The sequence below is a fragment of the Pinus tabuliformis genome, chromosome J (genome assembly GCF_031772625.1).
Source record: "Pinus tabuliformis cultivar Carrire ecotype Pingquan chromosome J, CPIR1, whole genome shotgun sequence".
Classification (NCBI taxonomy): domain Eukaryota; kingdom Viridiplantae; phylum Streptophyta; class Pinopsida; order Pinales; family Pinaceae; genus Pinus; species Pinus tabuliformis.
In genome coordinates, this window is record NC_142295.1 from 240,771,631 (window position 1) to 240,788,871 (window position 17,241).

At 42.3% G+C, this 17,241-nt stretch overlaps 1 protein-coding gene across 1 annotated transcript; it reads right to left on the reverse strand.

The window, feature by feature from the left end:
- Positions 1 to 10,931: 10,931 nt before the first annotated feature.
- On the reverse strand, positions 10,932 to 11,864 carry LOC149226644 (uncharacterized). Its single transcript, XM_089380253.1, has one exon. It carries the CDS (start codon positions 11,862 to 11,864, stop codon positions 10,932 to 10,934), a length of 933 nt encoding a protein of 310 aa, XP_089236379.1.
- Positions 11,865 to 17,241: the final 5,377 nt, after the last annotated feature.

A 17,241-nucleotide genomic window follows, 5' to 3' on the forward strand; every position in this document is an offset into this window, starting at 1 on the left:
CAGCGCGGTTTAAATCAAAACAGTTGCGCTGACAGCGCATAGCTGTTTCTTTGACCCTGTTGTCATCGCGCTTGTACGTAAAACAGTCGCGACGGTTCTGAAATCGAACCAGCGCGCTTAAGTCGTGTCCTTCCGCGCTGACAGCGCCAAGTTGCTACGCGTGACCTCTTGTCAGCGCACAGTTGCTGAGCGCTACCCGTGCTGATCCTGTAAAATTGAATTTGTTTCAATTTTGCCTCCTGAGCCTGTTGGTTTGACTATCTCCAGCTTTTTCTACTTGGTTTATGACTTGATATTTATTGTTTGAACTGTTACACACTTGCTTGCGAAGTCTTGTCGAACGAATCTCGTTTTTGTGTCCCGTGACCTAGTGCCATCACCCAGCTTTCACTGGATTGACCTTGTTTTGTTCACTTGTTCACTTGTTCACAAAATTTCGTTGCTACTTGCCTTTGCTATAGTGGAAACCTTCCTCCTTTTGCTTTCTTTGCTTGTTTGCTTGAGGTGATTGTCTTTGAACCGATCTTCGGATTGTTTCACTACCGAGACACAGATCACGGTTGCTTGGGTTCAATCGGCTCTTTTCACGCTTGTTGTGCTTTTCATTGAGTGATTTTATTTCTCTTTACTCGGTGTTGCTGTCTCTCAAAATTCATTTTAAAGTGCATAGTGCCATTGAAAAGAAATCAAACTAATATTTTTTTTTTGCATTCAATAGTTAATGAAAAGAAGAGCATTTCATTGATTTGTGTTCTCAAAAGAAAAATTTCATTTCTTTGTCATTAGCTGCATTAGATTGTTTGATTGTTTCAGTTCATTTTGTTTGATTGAAAGCTCTTAACCTTCTCATAGTTAGAATTCATCGAACAAAATGGTATTCTTTGGCATGTAGTTTGCATCTAGGTAATTGTGAGAGATCATACGGTAGGACCTGAAACCGAAACTTAATTCAAGATCAACCATAAAATAAACTGAATGAACTTAAAAACGCATTGGAACATAACGCTCATATTGTAGAGGTCTAGGCTAGAGACGTGCTCTGGCGTCGTTAAACCTAGTCATTGTTGTTTCACATTACGGTTGGGTGATTCCTCCTCTTGTGACTCGACAGTGGTCTAGCACGGATTTGAGCTCCCACGTACCGTCGTGTATATAGGGGAGACCCCACTAGGTTATCGACCTTGATCCCTAGGAAGCCGAGTCTGCCGCCTTGCGAACCGTAACGCACCGAACACAGCATTCGGGAAGATTGACTGCAGTACGGGAAGTCCTTGGTTCTCATACGATTGCCAAGGTGTATAAGCAGTTTTACGGATTGCCTGGTAAACCCTTTGCCTAGAGTCTCCAGAGTAGTCACTTTTGATCCTTTTCGGACTCCCTAAAAGAAAAGGTGCCAGTGAGCGTCTTGTCACTTCGTGCTCATTAAACATTCGAAGGAGACTAGAGTCATCTTTTGTCCTTTTCTTGACTCTTAAAACATGAAAAGGTCAAGTTGTGTCTGTGCGTCTTAAAATTCATTTGGCCACGATAAACATTACCTGGTTAGATCTCGTGTGCGTTAGCTTGAGTAGGTTTCTTTTCGTTTGCAATGGCAACTTTTCCGGGGTTCACTAACCCAGGTTCCCCTCCTGATGGGAATCCAGGTCATTTCCCTCCTCTTGGGAATGTTGGTGCTCCGTATATGGCAACGTTGTCCCTACCAGGGTTAACTGTTGGGTTGCCTGTTTGGTTGTTTTCAACCTCTTTGGTCCCTACCGTATCGGCTGCTAGTCCATCAGTCCCCCCACCTGAACAACATCATGTTGATCCTAAGGTGGATCTCTCCCCTTCAACACCTTCTTCTACGTCTTCCTCTTGTACTTCGCCTGGTGAAAGTCTCGATTCGAGTAACCGGGTGGCTAAGAAGAAAAAGAAGAAGACGAAGAAGAAGAAGGCTCATAAGGGAGAGATGACAAGTCCCGAAACCCCCGCTAGTACAGCTGAAGTCGGGCCACCTTCTGCTCCTCCGCGGAAGGTTAAGTTTCCTTGTCGATTATGCAAGGAGGACCATCTTCTTCGCGATTGTCCTGGCATTCCCAGGGTACTAGAAGTATGGTCTCGCGATCCGGCCCACCCCTCATCGTCCTCTGGAGCTCACGACGATGCTACCTTATTAGTTGGGAATGGTAAGGGAAAAGGGAAGATTCGAATCCCTTGTAGACTTTGTGAGGGAAATCATCCCCTTCACCTTTGTCCACTCATGGATAAAGCCTCCAGTGTCTTGGAAAGTCTCCCAGCTCCCTCACCCCAACTTCTCGTTGGATATCAACGTCTTTCTGCAGTTGCAGATCATCCGCCTCCCGACAATGAGATTGGTTCACATTCTTCTCTTGTCCAGGCCCCTCTTCCCGAACCCGGCTGTGTCCAGCCTGTTCCAGACCAACCATTGGTCGGAGAGAGTGTTGACTCGAGTCCGCCGCTCGCTCACTCTGTTTTGGAAGAGAATCATGCTCACGTTCTTCTCGTCTCTTCAGATTCCCCAGAGTACCGAAATGACTCTCCTAGCCCAGCTGCTCCCGAAGGTTCTCCTTCGTTCCCTTTAACACCTGTGGGCAATCATACGATTCCCCCACCAAGTAGTCTGGTCGCTTCCTTTGATTGGAATCGCCTAGTCGCCGGTCGCCTTCCATCCCATGTGCCTTTCCAGATTACAGTACTTGCCTGTGATAAGGCAGTACCTGGCACTGTTCTGGATGAAGGTGCGTCGGTCAATCTTATGCCGTACACTACTTGGCAAGCTTTAGGTTCCCCGCAGCTCGGGCCGGTCACGCAGAATCTGTTGGCCTTCGACGGAGGAGCCTGTCCATCTCTAGGAGTTCTCCCGAAGTTCCCTATTACTTTGGGAGGAAAAACCGTCTATATAGATGTTTTGGTTACCCAAGGTGTTTTAGACTTTAGTCTTCTCCTTGGTCGCGACTATGTTTACGCCATGGGGGCCCTCGTTTCTTCACTTTTCCGTGTGGTTTGCTTTCCACACGATGGAAGAATTGTGATTATCGATCAATTGTCGTTCGTTAGTTCCCCAATGCCTCCTGCGCAGTTGTCGTCCCCTCCTAGTTTTTATCCACCAATTGTATCTGCCCCCCCGCAGATCAACTACGTGGCCACCTACCCTGTGCCTGTATCCAGTGATGACACCGTCATGCATAGTTTCCTGGAGGCATTAGGTCCTGACTTCCAAGATGTGGTCCTTTCACCAGGAGTAACAATCTTGGAAGCCCCGAATTTCTATTCATTATAATGAAGTTCGGATGGAGCATAGTTCCTCTCCGGTGTCAAGCTCCTTCAAAAATGAAACTAGGTATCGGAGCATAGTTCACTTTCCTATGTCAAGCTCCCTAAAAAATGAAATTGGGTCTGGTCGGAGCATAGTTCCTTTCCTGTGTCAAGCTCCTTAAAAAATGAAACTAGGTATCGGAGCATAGTTCACTTTCCTATGTCAAGCTCCTTAAAAAATGAAACTGGGTCTAGCGGAGCATAGTTCCTGATCTTGTGTCAAGCTCGTTAAAAAATGAAACAAGGGTTATGAGGATAGTTCTTTTACTGTGTCAACCTCATTAAAAAATGAAACAACTCCTCCGTTTCCAAATCGAGTCTTTTGATTAAGATCTCGTAAAATACAAGTCGAGTCTTTCATCGATCTCGAGAGTGAACCTTCATTCCATCCACTTTGTTGAATGCAATGAAGCTTGGGGGGCATGTACCTCGATTTGCGTTATTATGCTGGGGGCATGTGAACTTATACCAAGCATAGTTTTTCGTTTCAAGCTTGTGTAAACATGAAACCGAATCCAAGCAGAGTTCTCCATGGTTCAAGCTTGTGTAAAAATGAACCCATACCCGATTTACACCTCGTGATTGCCATTTTTATCCGCTGAATTCTGCTAGATGAGCCTTGGTTGTTTCATTCCATCGCCGCCACCTCTTTGGCCGACCATATGCTTTCACTTGGTTGTTTTTCCTTTACTGAGGAACCGCAGTGATGAGTGGTTTTATTAGCCAGCCTCTTGACCATTACATGTTTTGAGCAGTTCCACCATTGCCGGAACCAGTTGCTACTCTTTTATACCACTCGTTCCTCTAGGACGAGTCACCTTTAAGCTCTTTTCTGACTCGTAAAATGTGAAAAGAAACTAAAAAGATTGCTGGGTGTTTGTCGTTTCACACTCGTTATTGGCTCCAAAACGACGTACTTCTGACCACTTTTTTACTTTTTCGGGTCGAAGTCACTACTTACGAAAAGTACTCCTTGATCATACTGGTCGGGCAATTCTTTCGAGCATTTTTTTATACTTTTTCGGGCTCACGAGACACAACTTTACGAAAAAGGACCCCCCTGGAGTTTTCTTTTCCGCTGTCTTTTCAGACTCTCTAAACAGGAAAAGGCGCCGAGCTCCTCCTTTGTCAGGCTTGTTAAAACCTCATGACATCGGACACCGTCGAAATGACGATTTCCAAGCATATGCTATCCCCGTCACGCTTGTCATCCAAAAATAATCGGGGTACCTACCAGAAATGGTGGGGAAAAAGGCACTGTAATAATGGTCGTGTCGGCAATATGTCGCTCTTGAACATGGCACTCATCTGCATTCGTGTCTGGGTGGGGATTTCTCATCTTGTATTACACTGGCCTCCATGGGTTTGGGTTATCCTATTTGACCTCTCATTTGCTCGTTGCATTGTCACCATGACCTCTGCTCCTTTGATGTCAGATACTGCCAAATCCGCTATTGTGCCGCCGGTTTGTTCAAGAGAAGTTGGCCTCTGCAAGATTACCACCTCCTTCTGATGTCTCACACAAAATATTTTATCCTTCTCTGTCTCGTGTCGATGATGTGGGAAACATCATGGCCCACCTTCGATCAAAGTTACTTCCTGTCGACTTCAGCTCATTATCCAGGAAAGTGACCTAGAGACTCCCTTCAGGTGCCTTAGAGCCTGCATGCCTCAATGGCAGGTTCTTCGTGTTCGACGTGAGGTTTTCATCATTGGCCTCCGATCGGATGATTCTATGGGTGTTCGACACCGGCTCATTGATTCACATGCCGCGGATTGTACCTATGAGTACCTTGAGGACCATTGTCATTATTGGTGGTACCTCTCGCATCTGTTAACGGTTTTCATCATTGACCGGTAATCAGACGATGTTCATGCATGTTCGACTTCAGCTCATGTATTCACATGCTTGGACTTGTACTTTGTTCGGGTTGGGTTGGAGCGCAAGACCCTGGTTTTTGTCTGTTACAAACCACGCTGCGATTTTGTGGATTGTTATTACATGACTCATTGATGGATGGCTGCGCCCATACCTGAGTCTTTGGGATGGCTGCGACCATACCCTCTTATCTTTATGGTCTCTTCAGCTGGGTGGCTGCGTCCATACCACAGACCTTCTTCGTATGTCTTTTGGATGGCTGCGCCCATGCCTAGACTACATGTGATCGAGATATCAATTGTACGTTTATGCAGATCCTTCCTGGTGGTGTTCCAGTTTAGCAGTTTTGTAAAGCATTTCACCCCTCCCACTCTCTCGGGCTTCATGCTTTAGGGGGCATCTGTTACGCAGTAAATTGTCAATGTCTCCCTATCAGTCTCCCTATTGTGTCAAGAAAACAAATACACCATGTTCATGCTCTCTAAACTGGCCAAATGACCCACTTTGCCAAAGTTTATTGCATTAGCGCGTCTGTTATTAAAATAACCGCGCTGACGGGCGGCTTATAGTGTAACTGATGCGCTGCCAGCGCGGAAGCACACGGGTTTCCTGCGCTGGTAGAATTTTATGCGCCAGTGCATCCCATGAAAGTATTAAGCCGCGCTGACACAGCCTGCTCTGTTATTGTGATGCGCTGTCAGCGCGTCAGTTCAGTGTTGCACCCGCGCTGATCGAGTTTGGGCGAATTTGTTCCAACAGCCAGGCTTCCAGATGGTTCCAGGCCTGGTTGTTAGCCTTGTGAGTATCGCCCTCCCTTCTATGGCATGTCTGTTCGTCATTTGGAACCACCTTCCTTGAAGATAAGCTTGTCCTTCCACCATTCAAGGAGACTCCTTCTCCTATTTAAACCTCCACCATTACCATGAGCAGCTAGTTTTTGGATAGTGTGGAATTCATAGTGCTTAGACTGCTGCTATTAGTAGGTAGTTGGTGTGACAAGTGTGGTTTTGCTACAGGAAGCTTAAGGAAGGTTGTGAGTATTGCTTGTGTGAGAGAGAGCTTTGTTTTGGGAGATTCTACCTCCAAGGGTGAATGCTTAAGAGACTTGCTGGCTGGACCCTCAAGAGAAGGACTCAGCGTCAGAACATTGGTTGTACATTTCTCTGTTATTGATTTAATAATAGATGACTACTGTTATGGTTCCATTCTCATTTGTCTTTGTAATGGTTAATGTGAATTACATCCTTTCTGACTGATGTATAATTGCTTTTATTAGATTTCACGCTTGTGTTTGTCTTTCTCTTCGTGTGTGCAGGTATCTATTCACGGAGATCGTGGAGGATCGTGACCGGCCAGAGCAAAGGAGCGAGAGCGGCATCTCTTCATCAAACAACAGCGTTGGAATCCAAGTAGGTGTTCTTACCTCTCTTGTATTTGCAATTAGGAACTTGCACAGTAGCATTGATTGATTGTTGCTAGACCCATTCTGGGCTAGTAGGGATCGCCTCTATCCATAGAGGGGATTTACCTCTCCAACAATCTGCTGTCTGCATGATATTCCTCTTTGAGTTCATTGAAATGCTTAACGAATCTTGCTATCATAAAACAATGGGCTTTACATAACGTGCAACTGCTAGTTGTGATCACTCGATCCAGAGGATTCTCAGCTTGATCTCTAATTTCTGGATTCGCAGCCATATCAGGAATGCTTTTGGGGGAGAGGATGCAATAAAGGAGCAGGGAGAAGAATCTGGGGGAGTAAAGAGGGAGAGGGAGACAGGAAGAATATGAGGAGAATAACTGGAGGCGGGCACAGACCAGAGAAGAGACCACACAGATGTATAACGACCGAGCACTGAGATTTACCAAATTAAAGGACCTCTGGTTAGCAAAGAACAGAAACAGAGCCTGGAGATTACAGAAGTTACCCCTGGAGACTTTTGAAGGCGGCCTCTCGGCTATGCTGGACTGATGGCGACCACGCTTGCTACAGGACTCCTGGTGCTGGTTACCAAAGACTGGACCTTTACTCTTCTGCGAATTAAAGAGTGAGATTCTGATATGCGCATAGAGGGAGAGGTTCGGAGATATATAAAGCGGAGAGGGAGGCTGAGCAAGCAGAAAAGACGAAATATACTCAAAGATCTGGCCGGGCTTGGGATCATACTTAGGATCTTTGATGCAGTCTATGGGGATTTTGAAAGGACTCCTACCTAATTTCTGCTTGAGAGAGTCACGAGAGGCCTGAGGGGTCAAGGTCCCATAATCGATCCAGGTTGATTGAGTGACAAGCGAGGAGAAGGAAGGAACGAAGTCCGAGATGAGGCAGACTGCGTGCGGCTTGTCTAATTTTGGACAGAGAGCACAAGAGGAGATATGATGACTGAGGAGACTTGAGTTCGAAGACATACTGATATGACTAATCAGAGGATTTGAAAGGCAGCTGAGCCAACTATGGGATTGATTTTTCATAGATGGAGTCATTTTCCCGAACTTGACCATTCTGTCTGTTGGAGGCCTTGGTGGCATAGGAATCCGCTTCTGTGTTGTTGTCTCTTAGGACATGTTTGAAAGTCGTGTCCCCCATATTTCTGATGTTGTCCACAATCCTGAGCTTTATATTATTGAGGGCCGCTTTTTTGAATTCTGCCCCCGAAACCAAGGCTGCAATAACGATGGCTGAGTCTCCCAGGATGATTGGATTCCTAATTCTCAACCGTTTCAGGATGATGGTACCTAGGAGAAGGCTGTAAGCTTCTGCCATATTATTTGACATTTGGCCCAATCCCCATTCATAGATTACAAGAATTTTTCCTTGATGGTCCTTTATAATACCCCCTGCTCCAGCTTTCCCCGGATTGTTTTTAGAGGCTCCGTCAAAATGCAGAGTGGGACGATTCTGGTCTAGAATCCATTGACTTACTTCTTCCTTGGTGCCTCTGAGCTTCCAGTGAATCCTTCTCGTGTATGCTTTGGGTTGAGATTGATGGTTATTAATATAACTGATGCAGAAATTGTTGTACCAATCAGTCTCTTCTTTGTGCCAGCTTGATTGATCTGGGGGAGCAACGGAATTAGCACTTATTGTTTCAGAGATGAGCGCTATAGTTTTTGCCAGTATGCGGGCTGGGTTTGGCTTCTTGTTATTGAAAATAAAATTATTCCTAGCTAGCCAGATTTGCCAACTGAGAGTAGCTGGGATGCATTTCCACAAGCGGATGATGTTGTTTTTGCCTTTCTTAGGAAAAGGATAACATTTCACCCAGTTTTTTTGGAGAGAGGAGAGCTGATCAAAAGTCTCTCCAATTTCCATTGGTCTGGTAATCTGAGTCCAGCAGCTTTGGGCAAGAGGACAGAGGAAGAAAAGATGATGACTACTTTCCTCCTCAGCACGACAGAAGCAGCAGATTGAGGGGCCCGAAATCCCTCTTTTCCTAAGATTCTCAGCTGTGAGAATCTTGCCTTTAAGAAGAGTCCAATTGAAGTGTTTGATCTTTGGTAGGCACTCTGATTTCCAAACAGTTGTGTAGAGGTTCCATTTGACTGTTGAAGTGGATGCCTGAAGAAATTTGTATCCCTCTTTGACAGTAAATTTTCCTCCGCTGGGATCCCAGATGTACCTATCTTCAGCCCCTATGTTGGTGGGGGCGGAGCCTGTGAGAGAGACCTTAAGATTGGACCAATGATCTCTGAGTTCATTGGGAATTTGGAGGTCCTTCCAATCTTGCCAGATGTTGTGATCCCATATTGAGATATCATACAAGGAGGTTAAATTTTTAGCTTCCATCCAAATTTGCAGAGGTCTGAGGTCTTGAAGGAGGTTTCTTGGTTTGGCACCCATGATTCTATCAGTCCATATGTTTATGTCCTTACCATTTCCAGGCACTTTGGAAATGTTGTCTCTGAATTAGGGGAGAACTTTTTTGATGAGCTTCCAGACAGGAGTGCAAGATCTTTCAGCTATTGCTTTGGAGAGGAGATTAGAATTTGATCCATTGAGATATTTTCTTTTCAAGACCTCCACTCACCAAGAGCCTTCGCCAATGAGGATTCTCCAGATCAACTTGAAACCCATAGCACGGTTGGAGAGGCTCGGGATTTTAATGGCTAGGCCTCCCTTTTCGAATGGAAGAATTACTTGATTCCATTTGACAAGGCTGAATTTTTTAGACTCTTGCTTTCCTCCCTACCAGAGGAAGCTTCTCATAATTAGTTCCATATGCTTATGAATACTGGCAGGAGCCAAAGTAACCGCATATTGATAGATGGGGAGAGCAGAGAGGATAGCCTTTATAAGGGTCGATCTACTAGCCAAATTTAGCCAAGACACTCCCTAGCTTTGAAGGAGACCTCTCATCTTTTCTGTATGTTTGGCCCAAATCTCAACCTTGACTGTTTCTTTGGCTAAAGGCAGGCCCAGATAAGAGAAGTAGCTCCAATTCCTTTGCACTGGGATGTCCAATATCAAGGATATTCTTTGCCTGATTTGGTTAGAGACATTCCAAGTATATATCTTGCATTTTTTGTTATTCAGCATCCCTCCTGAGGCTGCTAAGAAGGCATACAAGACTTTCTTGAATCTTTTTGCCATTAGACTTGAGGCTCCCCCAATGAGTAGGGTGTCATCCGCAAAAAGAGAATGATTAATTTCTTTAGTCCCTCTCTCTATACCAATTCCAGTGATCTCTTTTCGCTTGCGTAGATTTTCTAAGTGAATGCTCAAGGTTTCTGCCATTATGATGTATAAGAAGGGAGAGAGAGGGCAGCCTTGCCTCAGTCCCCTGGTGCTTCTAAAGTAACTACTTGGATGACCATTGATCAGGGGAGCAGTCCAGGGATTGGAGATACACCCAATGATGATGCTTATAAAAAATTTTGAGATCCCGAATTTTTTGAGGACTGCTGTTAGAAAGTGGTGATCAACTCTGTCAAAAGCGTTTGCCATGTCTATTTTGATTATCATGCCTCGTTCTTTCCTGCTGATGCTGTTGTGGATTGCTTCTTGTATCAGGATGACGTTATCTGTGATTTGCCTATGAGGAACAAATCCCCCTTGATTCTCTGAGATTAGATGAGGAAGGAGCTTTTTGAGCCTATTGGCTAAAATTTTGGTGATGATCTTGTAAGAGACATTACATAGGGAGATTGGCCGAAAGCGGTCAAAAGAAAGGGGGTTAACGTCCTTAGGGATGAGAGCGAGGTGTGAGGATTTGGTGTTTTCTCCCATCTTGTAATTTTTGAAGACATTTTTTACCATCCGCACAAAGTCTTTTTTAATTGTATCCCAATGATTTCGGAAGAAGGCGACCGTGAAACCATCAGGGCCTGGGGCCTTATCCTGCTGCATACTGAAGGTTGCCAATCTAATTTCCTCTTCTGAGATGTCCTGGTCCAGATCTCTATTTTGAGAGTCTGTAATTTTACTCTCGACAGCGCTGAGAAAATCAGAGTTGTCCGACTGCTGGGGGGCTGCAGTAAGAAGAGATTTAAAATGACTGAAAGCTGCCTCTTTAATTCCTTCTTGATCACTGATCTCTTTTCCTTCTGCCACTATTTTGTCTATCTGATTTCCGGCGCGCCTGAGCTTTATGTTATTGTGGAAGAAAGAGGTATTTTTGTCTCCAGCCCTCAGCCACAGGCACCTCGATTTCTGCCTTTGTTCCTCTTCCTCAGCTCTATTTTGTCTATATAGTTCCCTGTACATTTCATTTTCGTGGATTATATCTTCACTTGTGTATTAGCTGTTCTCTTTTTCCTGATTCCACTGCTCCATCTGCGTGTAAAGATCTGCTTTTTTCCTGTTTTCCATAGCTGCATTTTCCTTTGCCCACTGTTTGATGACTGCCCTTAAAGATTTTAATTTGGTTTCCCAGATGTAATGGGGCGATCCAAATACTTCCTTGGCCCACTGTTTTTGTATGAGGATGCGGAAATCTTCTTTAAAATCCCAGATTTTATTGTATTTGAAGGGGAGAGGCCCCAAGTTTCTCCCTTTATCCAAATTCATCACCACAGGTTTGTGATCAGGCGCCGAAGCTTGAATAATTTTGCTCTTAATTGATGAGAAGCTTGCTGCAATTCTTTCCTGAACAAGAAATCTATCTAACCTCTCTTTGATATTGTGTCTGCCAGTTCTTTTGTTACTCCATGTATATTTCCCGTTAAAGAGGGGAATGTCAATAAGATTATAGGTCTGGATTATGGCCTCCAGCGAGTCTCTTGAGGGATCCGCGTGAAAGTTTCCTCCAAGCTTTTCATCCACATTTCTTATTAAATTCAAATCTCCTCCCAAAATTATGTTCCTGTCATGTGCGGACTGTAAATCTAAGGATAAAAAGTCGCAGCAGAGGGCTTTGTCCCTATAATGGTTTGGAGCATAGATGTTGTATATAGTGAAAACTTCTTGAGAGACTTTATTTTTTAGATCTGTTCTTATCCACCAATTACAAGATTGGAGATTGATGTGATCCCATTTATTCTTGTTCCAAAGAGTTCCTATACCTCCTGAGGCACCTTCTGAACCTGTTGAGTAACCTGCAAAATTTTTGAATCTTTTGGCTTGTTTTTGAAAATCTTGTTCTGAGATTTTGGTCTCCTGGATGAGGAGAAGGTCTGGCTGCTCCTGATTTATTAAATCACGGACTGCATTTGTTTTTGAGGAGGAGCCCATCCCCCTACAGTTCCAAGAGACCAAAATCATCATTTACCAATTTTTAGATGAGTCCCGCTCCTCTCCTTTGTTTTTTCCCCGCTTCCTTTTTGCCTGTCTAGATAGGAATCCATTGGTTGCTGTGCTCCAGTAGCCATCTCTTTCACTGTTGTTTCATCTCTGAGTTCTTTATTTGACTTTCTACCTGCTTTTCTCGGGGGGTCTGAGGGTAGGCTAGCTTCTTTCAATTTATTTCTAGTGAGGATTCTCTCTATAGTTGGGGGAGGAGAGGGCAAAGGGATCGAGGGGGAGGAGATGACAGCTAAAGAGTTGTCACGGGGGGAAGGGGGGGAATGGGATCTTCAACTTCCAGAGATTCAAAGGGGTTGGAGGAGGAGGGAAAGGAGGGGACTGAGCTAGTAGGGGGAGGAGGGGGAGGAGGGGGGATTTCCGAGAGGGGCTTAGAGCTAGGCCCTTGAGAGGAGGAAGGTTTTTTCTTTTTTACTTGTTCCCAGGGGCCATCCGGAGATTCTTCATTTTCAATAGATTCATTTAATTTTGACTTGCTACATCTATTTGCGAAATGTCCATATTCATGGCATACCTTGCATTTGAAGGGTAGCTGCTTGTAGTCCAGCTATTGGATGTGCGTCCATTGATCGACCTTGATCTTGATAGCTTCCGGCAGGCCTTTCCCGAGATCTACTTCTACGCAAATCCTGGCACACGCATGCATGTTCTCCCTTGGCTCAGATATGTCGATGTATTTGCCGACTGCATTCCCTATTGCCTTTACTGATTCATCTCCCCAACAATGGAGCGGCAGATGTGGAAGACGGACCCAAACCGGAACTGCATTTGGGATGTCCATTTCCGGATCGAAGTCTGGTGACCATCTGTTCAGATAGAGGCCTCTTGAATCCATAAAATAAGGGCCGTTTCTGAATATGAGGTTCATGTCTTCTTTTGTTTCAAAAAGAAATGTGTAATAGCCCCTTCCACAGAATCTGATAGCTATTTTCCCTTGTGTCATCGCATTCCAATTGCGTTCCACCCATTTCTGAACTGATCTTGGAGAGGACCAAAGACCAGTGAACTGACCTACGAGACCTCTTTCAGCGAGGGTGATTGCTGACTTCCTTGGTAGGGATGGAGGGAGAGAAACCTCAGGGATTTCATCAAGTTTCTTGACAAACTTTGTCACTGAAGGACGAGTTCTTGATGTAGCATTGTCAGGGATTAACGAAGCAAACAGTTTCTCATAGTTCTCTGGATCTGGAGGGGGGGGGGGGTCGTTCCCAGCCATTCAAGAACTGAATAGCCAGCGCAGAAGGTCGATGGGACAAGAACAGAGGCTATGGGCCCCAACGCGGGACCGGGCAGGAGGCCCGAGGGGTTGAAGGCTAAGAGCGCAGGTAAGAGAGGGGTGACGGGGCTGGCGGCGGCCCTGCCAGGCAGGGCCAGGAGCTCAGAACCAGGCAAGCGCGGGAGAAAAATTTAAATTGCCTCCAGAGCTCTCCAGGGTGATTCCCAAGTCATGGAGAAAAAAATCATTGAATAGAAAGAAAAATCCTTGACTAATTAAACATTAAATCAAGGTAAATAGAGATGAAAGAATACATGGAAACATGTTTTATTAGCGCTTATGTTTGGGATTTAACGCACAATATTTCAGGTTAAAATTTCACCAATGCCATGCACTTTATTCACCAATAATTTGACTTCCGTATGTGATATTTTGTTCAAATAATAAATATTTGAATTATACCAAAATATCATGCATACACCAGTGCAATTTACAAACAAAGAGCACTTTTGCTAAGTACGCCAAAATACCAATTCTAATAATGTAATTAAGATCTATATTAATTTGTAAATGGTTCACAACAAACTCAACGCTAATCAACGCAAAGTAAATTCAACAGTTTATATATTTGGGGCCATCATGCCAAATGCACACCAATCAACAAAACTTTTAGCTAAAATCGTGGAGAGTTTTCAAATCTTCTGAATATATCCAGATGCCACAATGGGATGAGGTTCCGTGATATCAGATTAGTTAATGTCGAGATTGTCGTATGGAAAAAAATAACTCCTATTCTTAAAATGCTAAAGTTGTATACCAAGGCCATTCACAACATATCTTTCAACCATTACGAATCTTGAATCTCAACAAACTCTCTTAATCTCGTAGATGTGGATATAAGCTAACTACAGTCTTTGTCATGGAAGGGGTTGACATTTTTTGGCGAGTATCTACTTGATTGCGGTATCAAATCTCAACAGTTTTCGTGCACTATCAGAACATAAATTTTATGTGGAAGAAGATATTTGGAACATATCAAGAACAACCTAACTCATTTTAGTCTGGCAGTCCATGGTTTTTCGTCGAACGTTGATGCCAAAGTTGATACCTTATTCTTTTAGGGTATTTTCTCCTGGGATGCCAGCGATATGTAGCGACCTTAAAGAACTACTGGAGGAATCTCGAACGTAGGGTAAAGAAGATCGATGCTCCAATTTGCTGACAAATGAATCTTGGTCAAACGAGTATCCAGATCATGAAATCGACCTCATCACTTATGCAGAAAGACGGTGAGCGGATCTTGACAACGAAGCATTGGAATGCTAAACCTTAGAAATCAGAACTACAAATTGAAAAATGCGACTTGGCTGACCAGGTTAGGACCTCAGAATGCGCTCAAATAGGAGGCCGACAAAATTATAAGGTCGGATCGATTTCTATAATCGTCTTACAAATTTGTTGAGAAAATGGAGGATCAGAACAATAGCTCATGACCAACCTTCAAGAGAAGAGGGGATCATATTTAAAAAGAGAAATCGACTCTATAGTTAAGGAGGGGATTCGGATCTAGAAGAGAAGGGACTCTGCAAGTTTTATTTCTGCACTATTGTAAGGGATAATAACTTTGTAGAAGGATTGCACCTTATGGAAGAGATTTTAGGACAATATGTATTTAGTTTGCACTAATGTAATAAGTCCAAATTTCTTTTGATCTTTGTTATGTAATCTTGAGTTTTATTTTACTTCGTTAACAATTGGTATGACAATGGATCTTAGCACTATTGCAATTTTCATTGGTTTATACTAATTCATTTTTGTGCAGTTATTTGTGTGAGAAATTGATAGAGTTGAGATGAAATTCACTAATAAATCCATTGAAACTTGTCAACAATTTGTTGATAACTATTTATTAACAAATTGTGATTTTGTTTTGTTTCTATTTGTTATTATGTTTCATGAACTATTTCTTTAGCATAATAGCAAATCTTATGTTGGATTTATTTAAGGTTAAATTGCTTACATGTCATTAAACTATTTTGGTGGCATATAAGAACATCATGAATTATATCCATTTGCAGCCCTTCCACTTCTAGAAACATTTTTCTCTTGGGTAGGAGTAAAGCTACCTTTCTTCTATTCAAGATAGGTCTTGCTTTCTTTCTTGCATCTTAGAGTAATTTTGCATTTTAGTTTTGCATCAAGTCCTCTCTTAAAGAGGCAAACTCATTAAAGTGTGGTTTGATCAAACCCTCAAATTGATCAAACCTTTAAATTGATCTAATTTTTTAATTTTTATCATTAATAGATCAATAAAAAGGAACTGTAATTTTTGTATATTATATGTATATAAATTTGTTCCTTTTCATTTTTTTTAGCCTAGATTCTTTATGAAGTTTTACAATTTCTTTTATTTGTAATATTTAACTAATTTTTATTTTCTTTTACTTTGATTAATAGTGTTATAAAGCTAATTTTAGAATTAGAAATAAATTAACATACAATATGATTAGATAGTTTATAACTTTATTAGAATACTAATGTTGCCTTAGAATTTCAACTTTTACACATTATAACAATAATATTATTTGATTTAGTTAACAGTTAGTTTATATTTTATCATAGGTTATATTGGGATTTTATAATTAAGTGTTAACTCATAAGTTAGATATATATTAATTAGTACTAACATAATCTTGCATAGGATTAATAATTAGTGTTACAAATGCTAGTATAATACGTCTAGGCCGGACTAACACTTAGATTGACATACGTTAACCCTAGGTGTGGTTTAGCTTAGCCATTAAATCATCTTAAGGATTTACTTCTTTGCAAGAAGGTAGATCTGATATTTCTCTTCCTATTGGTAATAAATAGAAACACCACAACTTAGCAATAAGGGAAAGAGGGTAGCTGGACCCAATTGAACCAGTCGGAACCAACAACAAAAATAGAAAAGGGTTTGATTTGGGACGCTGACTGGGTGGTCTCCCTTACATTTGTATGAGGTCATTTTTTCCCATAAACAGTGTTAAAATCTAGTCTAAAATTGATTTACCACTAGCATGGTGGTATTGCAATGATCCTTGGTTTTGGAATGGAGCTCAACTCTAAGGCTAATATTTTGATGTGAGTAGGGCAGTATACTTCTCATAGTATTGATTTGGATTTCATATTCACTGCAATGTTATTTGGCATGTTATTGTGTCGAATGCCTTCGCAATGCATGTGCTTGTTGGATGGAATCATGAAGGTTTGGACAACTAGTGTTGTGGCCTTACAAGTTGTCTTTTCTTTAATTTTACAGAATTTCTTATAGGGAAGTGAGTTTCTTATAGCATATCATCAGCATTGGTTGGGAGGTGTGATCTTGTATGATTGGAAAAATTATGTTCATGTGATTTGAATGATTTGGGGAAGAATCCATGTCTGATGTGTATTATACATAATATTGCTTGGTCCAATGGATCTTGGGAATATGCATTATATGTTGGTTGGGATGTGGAAATCTTATGGTTTGTATATTGTAAGATGCTGAGAACCTCAATGAAGGTCGATTGTTGTTCATATGTAGATGTTATGTTTTACCTTGTTAAGGTTTGTTCTTGTGGTTAATGCCTTCCTTGTTTAAGGAGGGGGGACTTGGTGAATTCTTGCATCTATCTGTAGGTGTGGGGTGTGGGATGCAGTCGAAAAAAGGGCTTGCAAATTAAAATTAACACACAACAGAAAATAATATTGAAACCAAACCATGCATATGCACGTAAAATCTCACAAACAATTCATTAATAAATAATATATTTACAAGAGAACTGTTGGCCTAATCATTGACCTCTCTTTGCTCACTCTCACACTCTTACATGCCTCATTGGCTCACCTAGATTTATAAAAGTGGATATGAAACCAAAGTAGGTTCTCGATCCTAAACTAACTCCCAAAATATCTCTCATGATCCATAAAAATCTCTCACATAATCCCTTATCTCTAGATAAGCTCTAACTAACCCATAAGTCACTCAATTCTTCCAAATAAATCTCAAACCTTCTCCTATTTACAATATTTTTCATTCTCTCCTAAAACTATAGGAAAATACAA

Excerpts from the sequence above, each read along its gene's own strand:
- LOC149226644 (XM_089380253.1), bottom strand. The coding sequence starts at position 11,864 with ATGGGCTCCTCCTCAAAAACAAATGCAGTCCGTGATTTAATAAATCAG.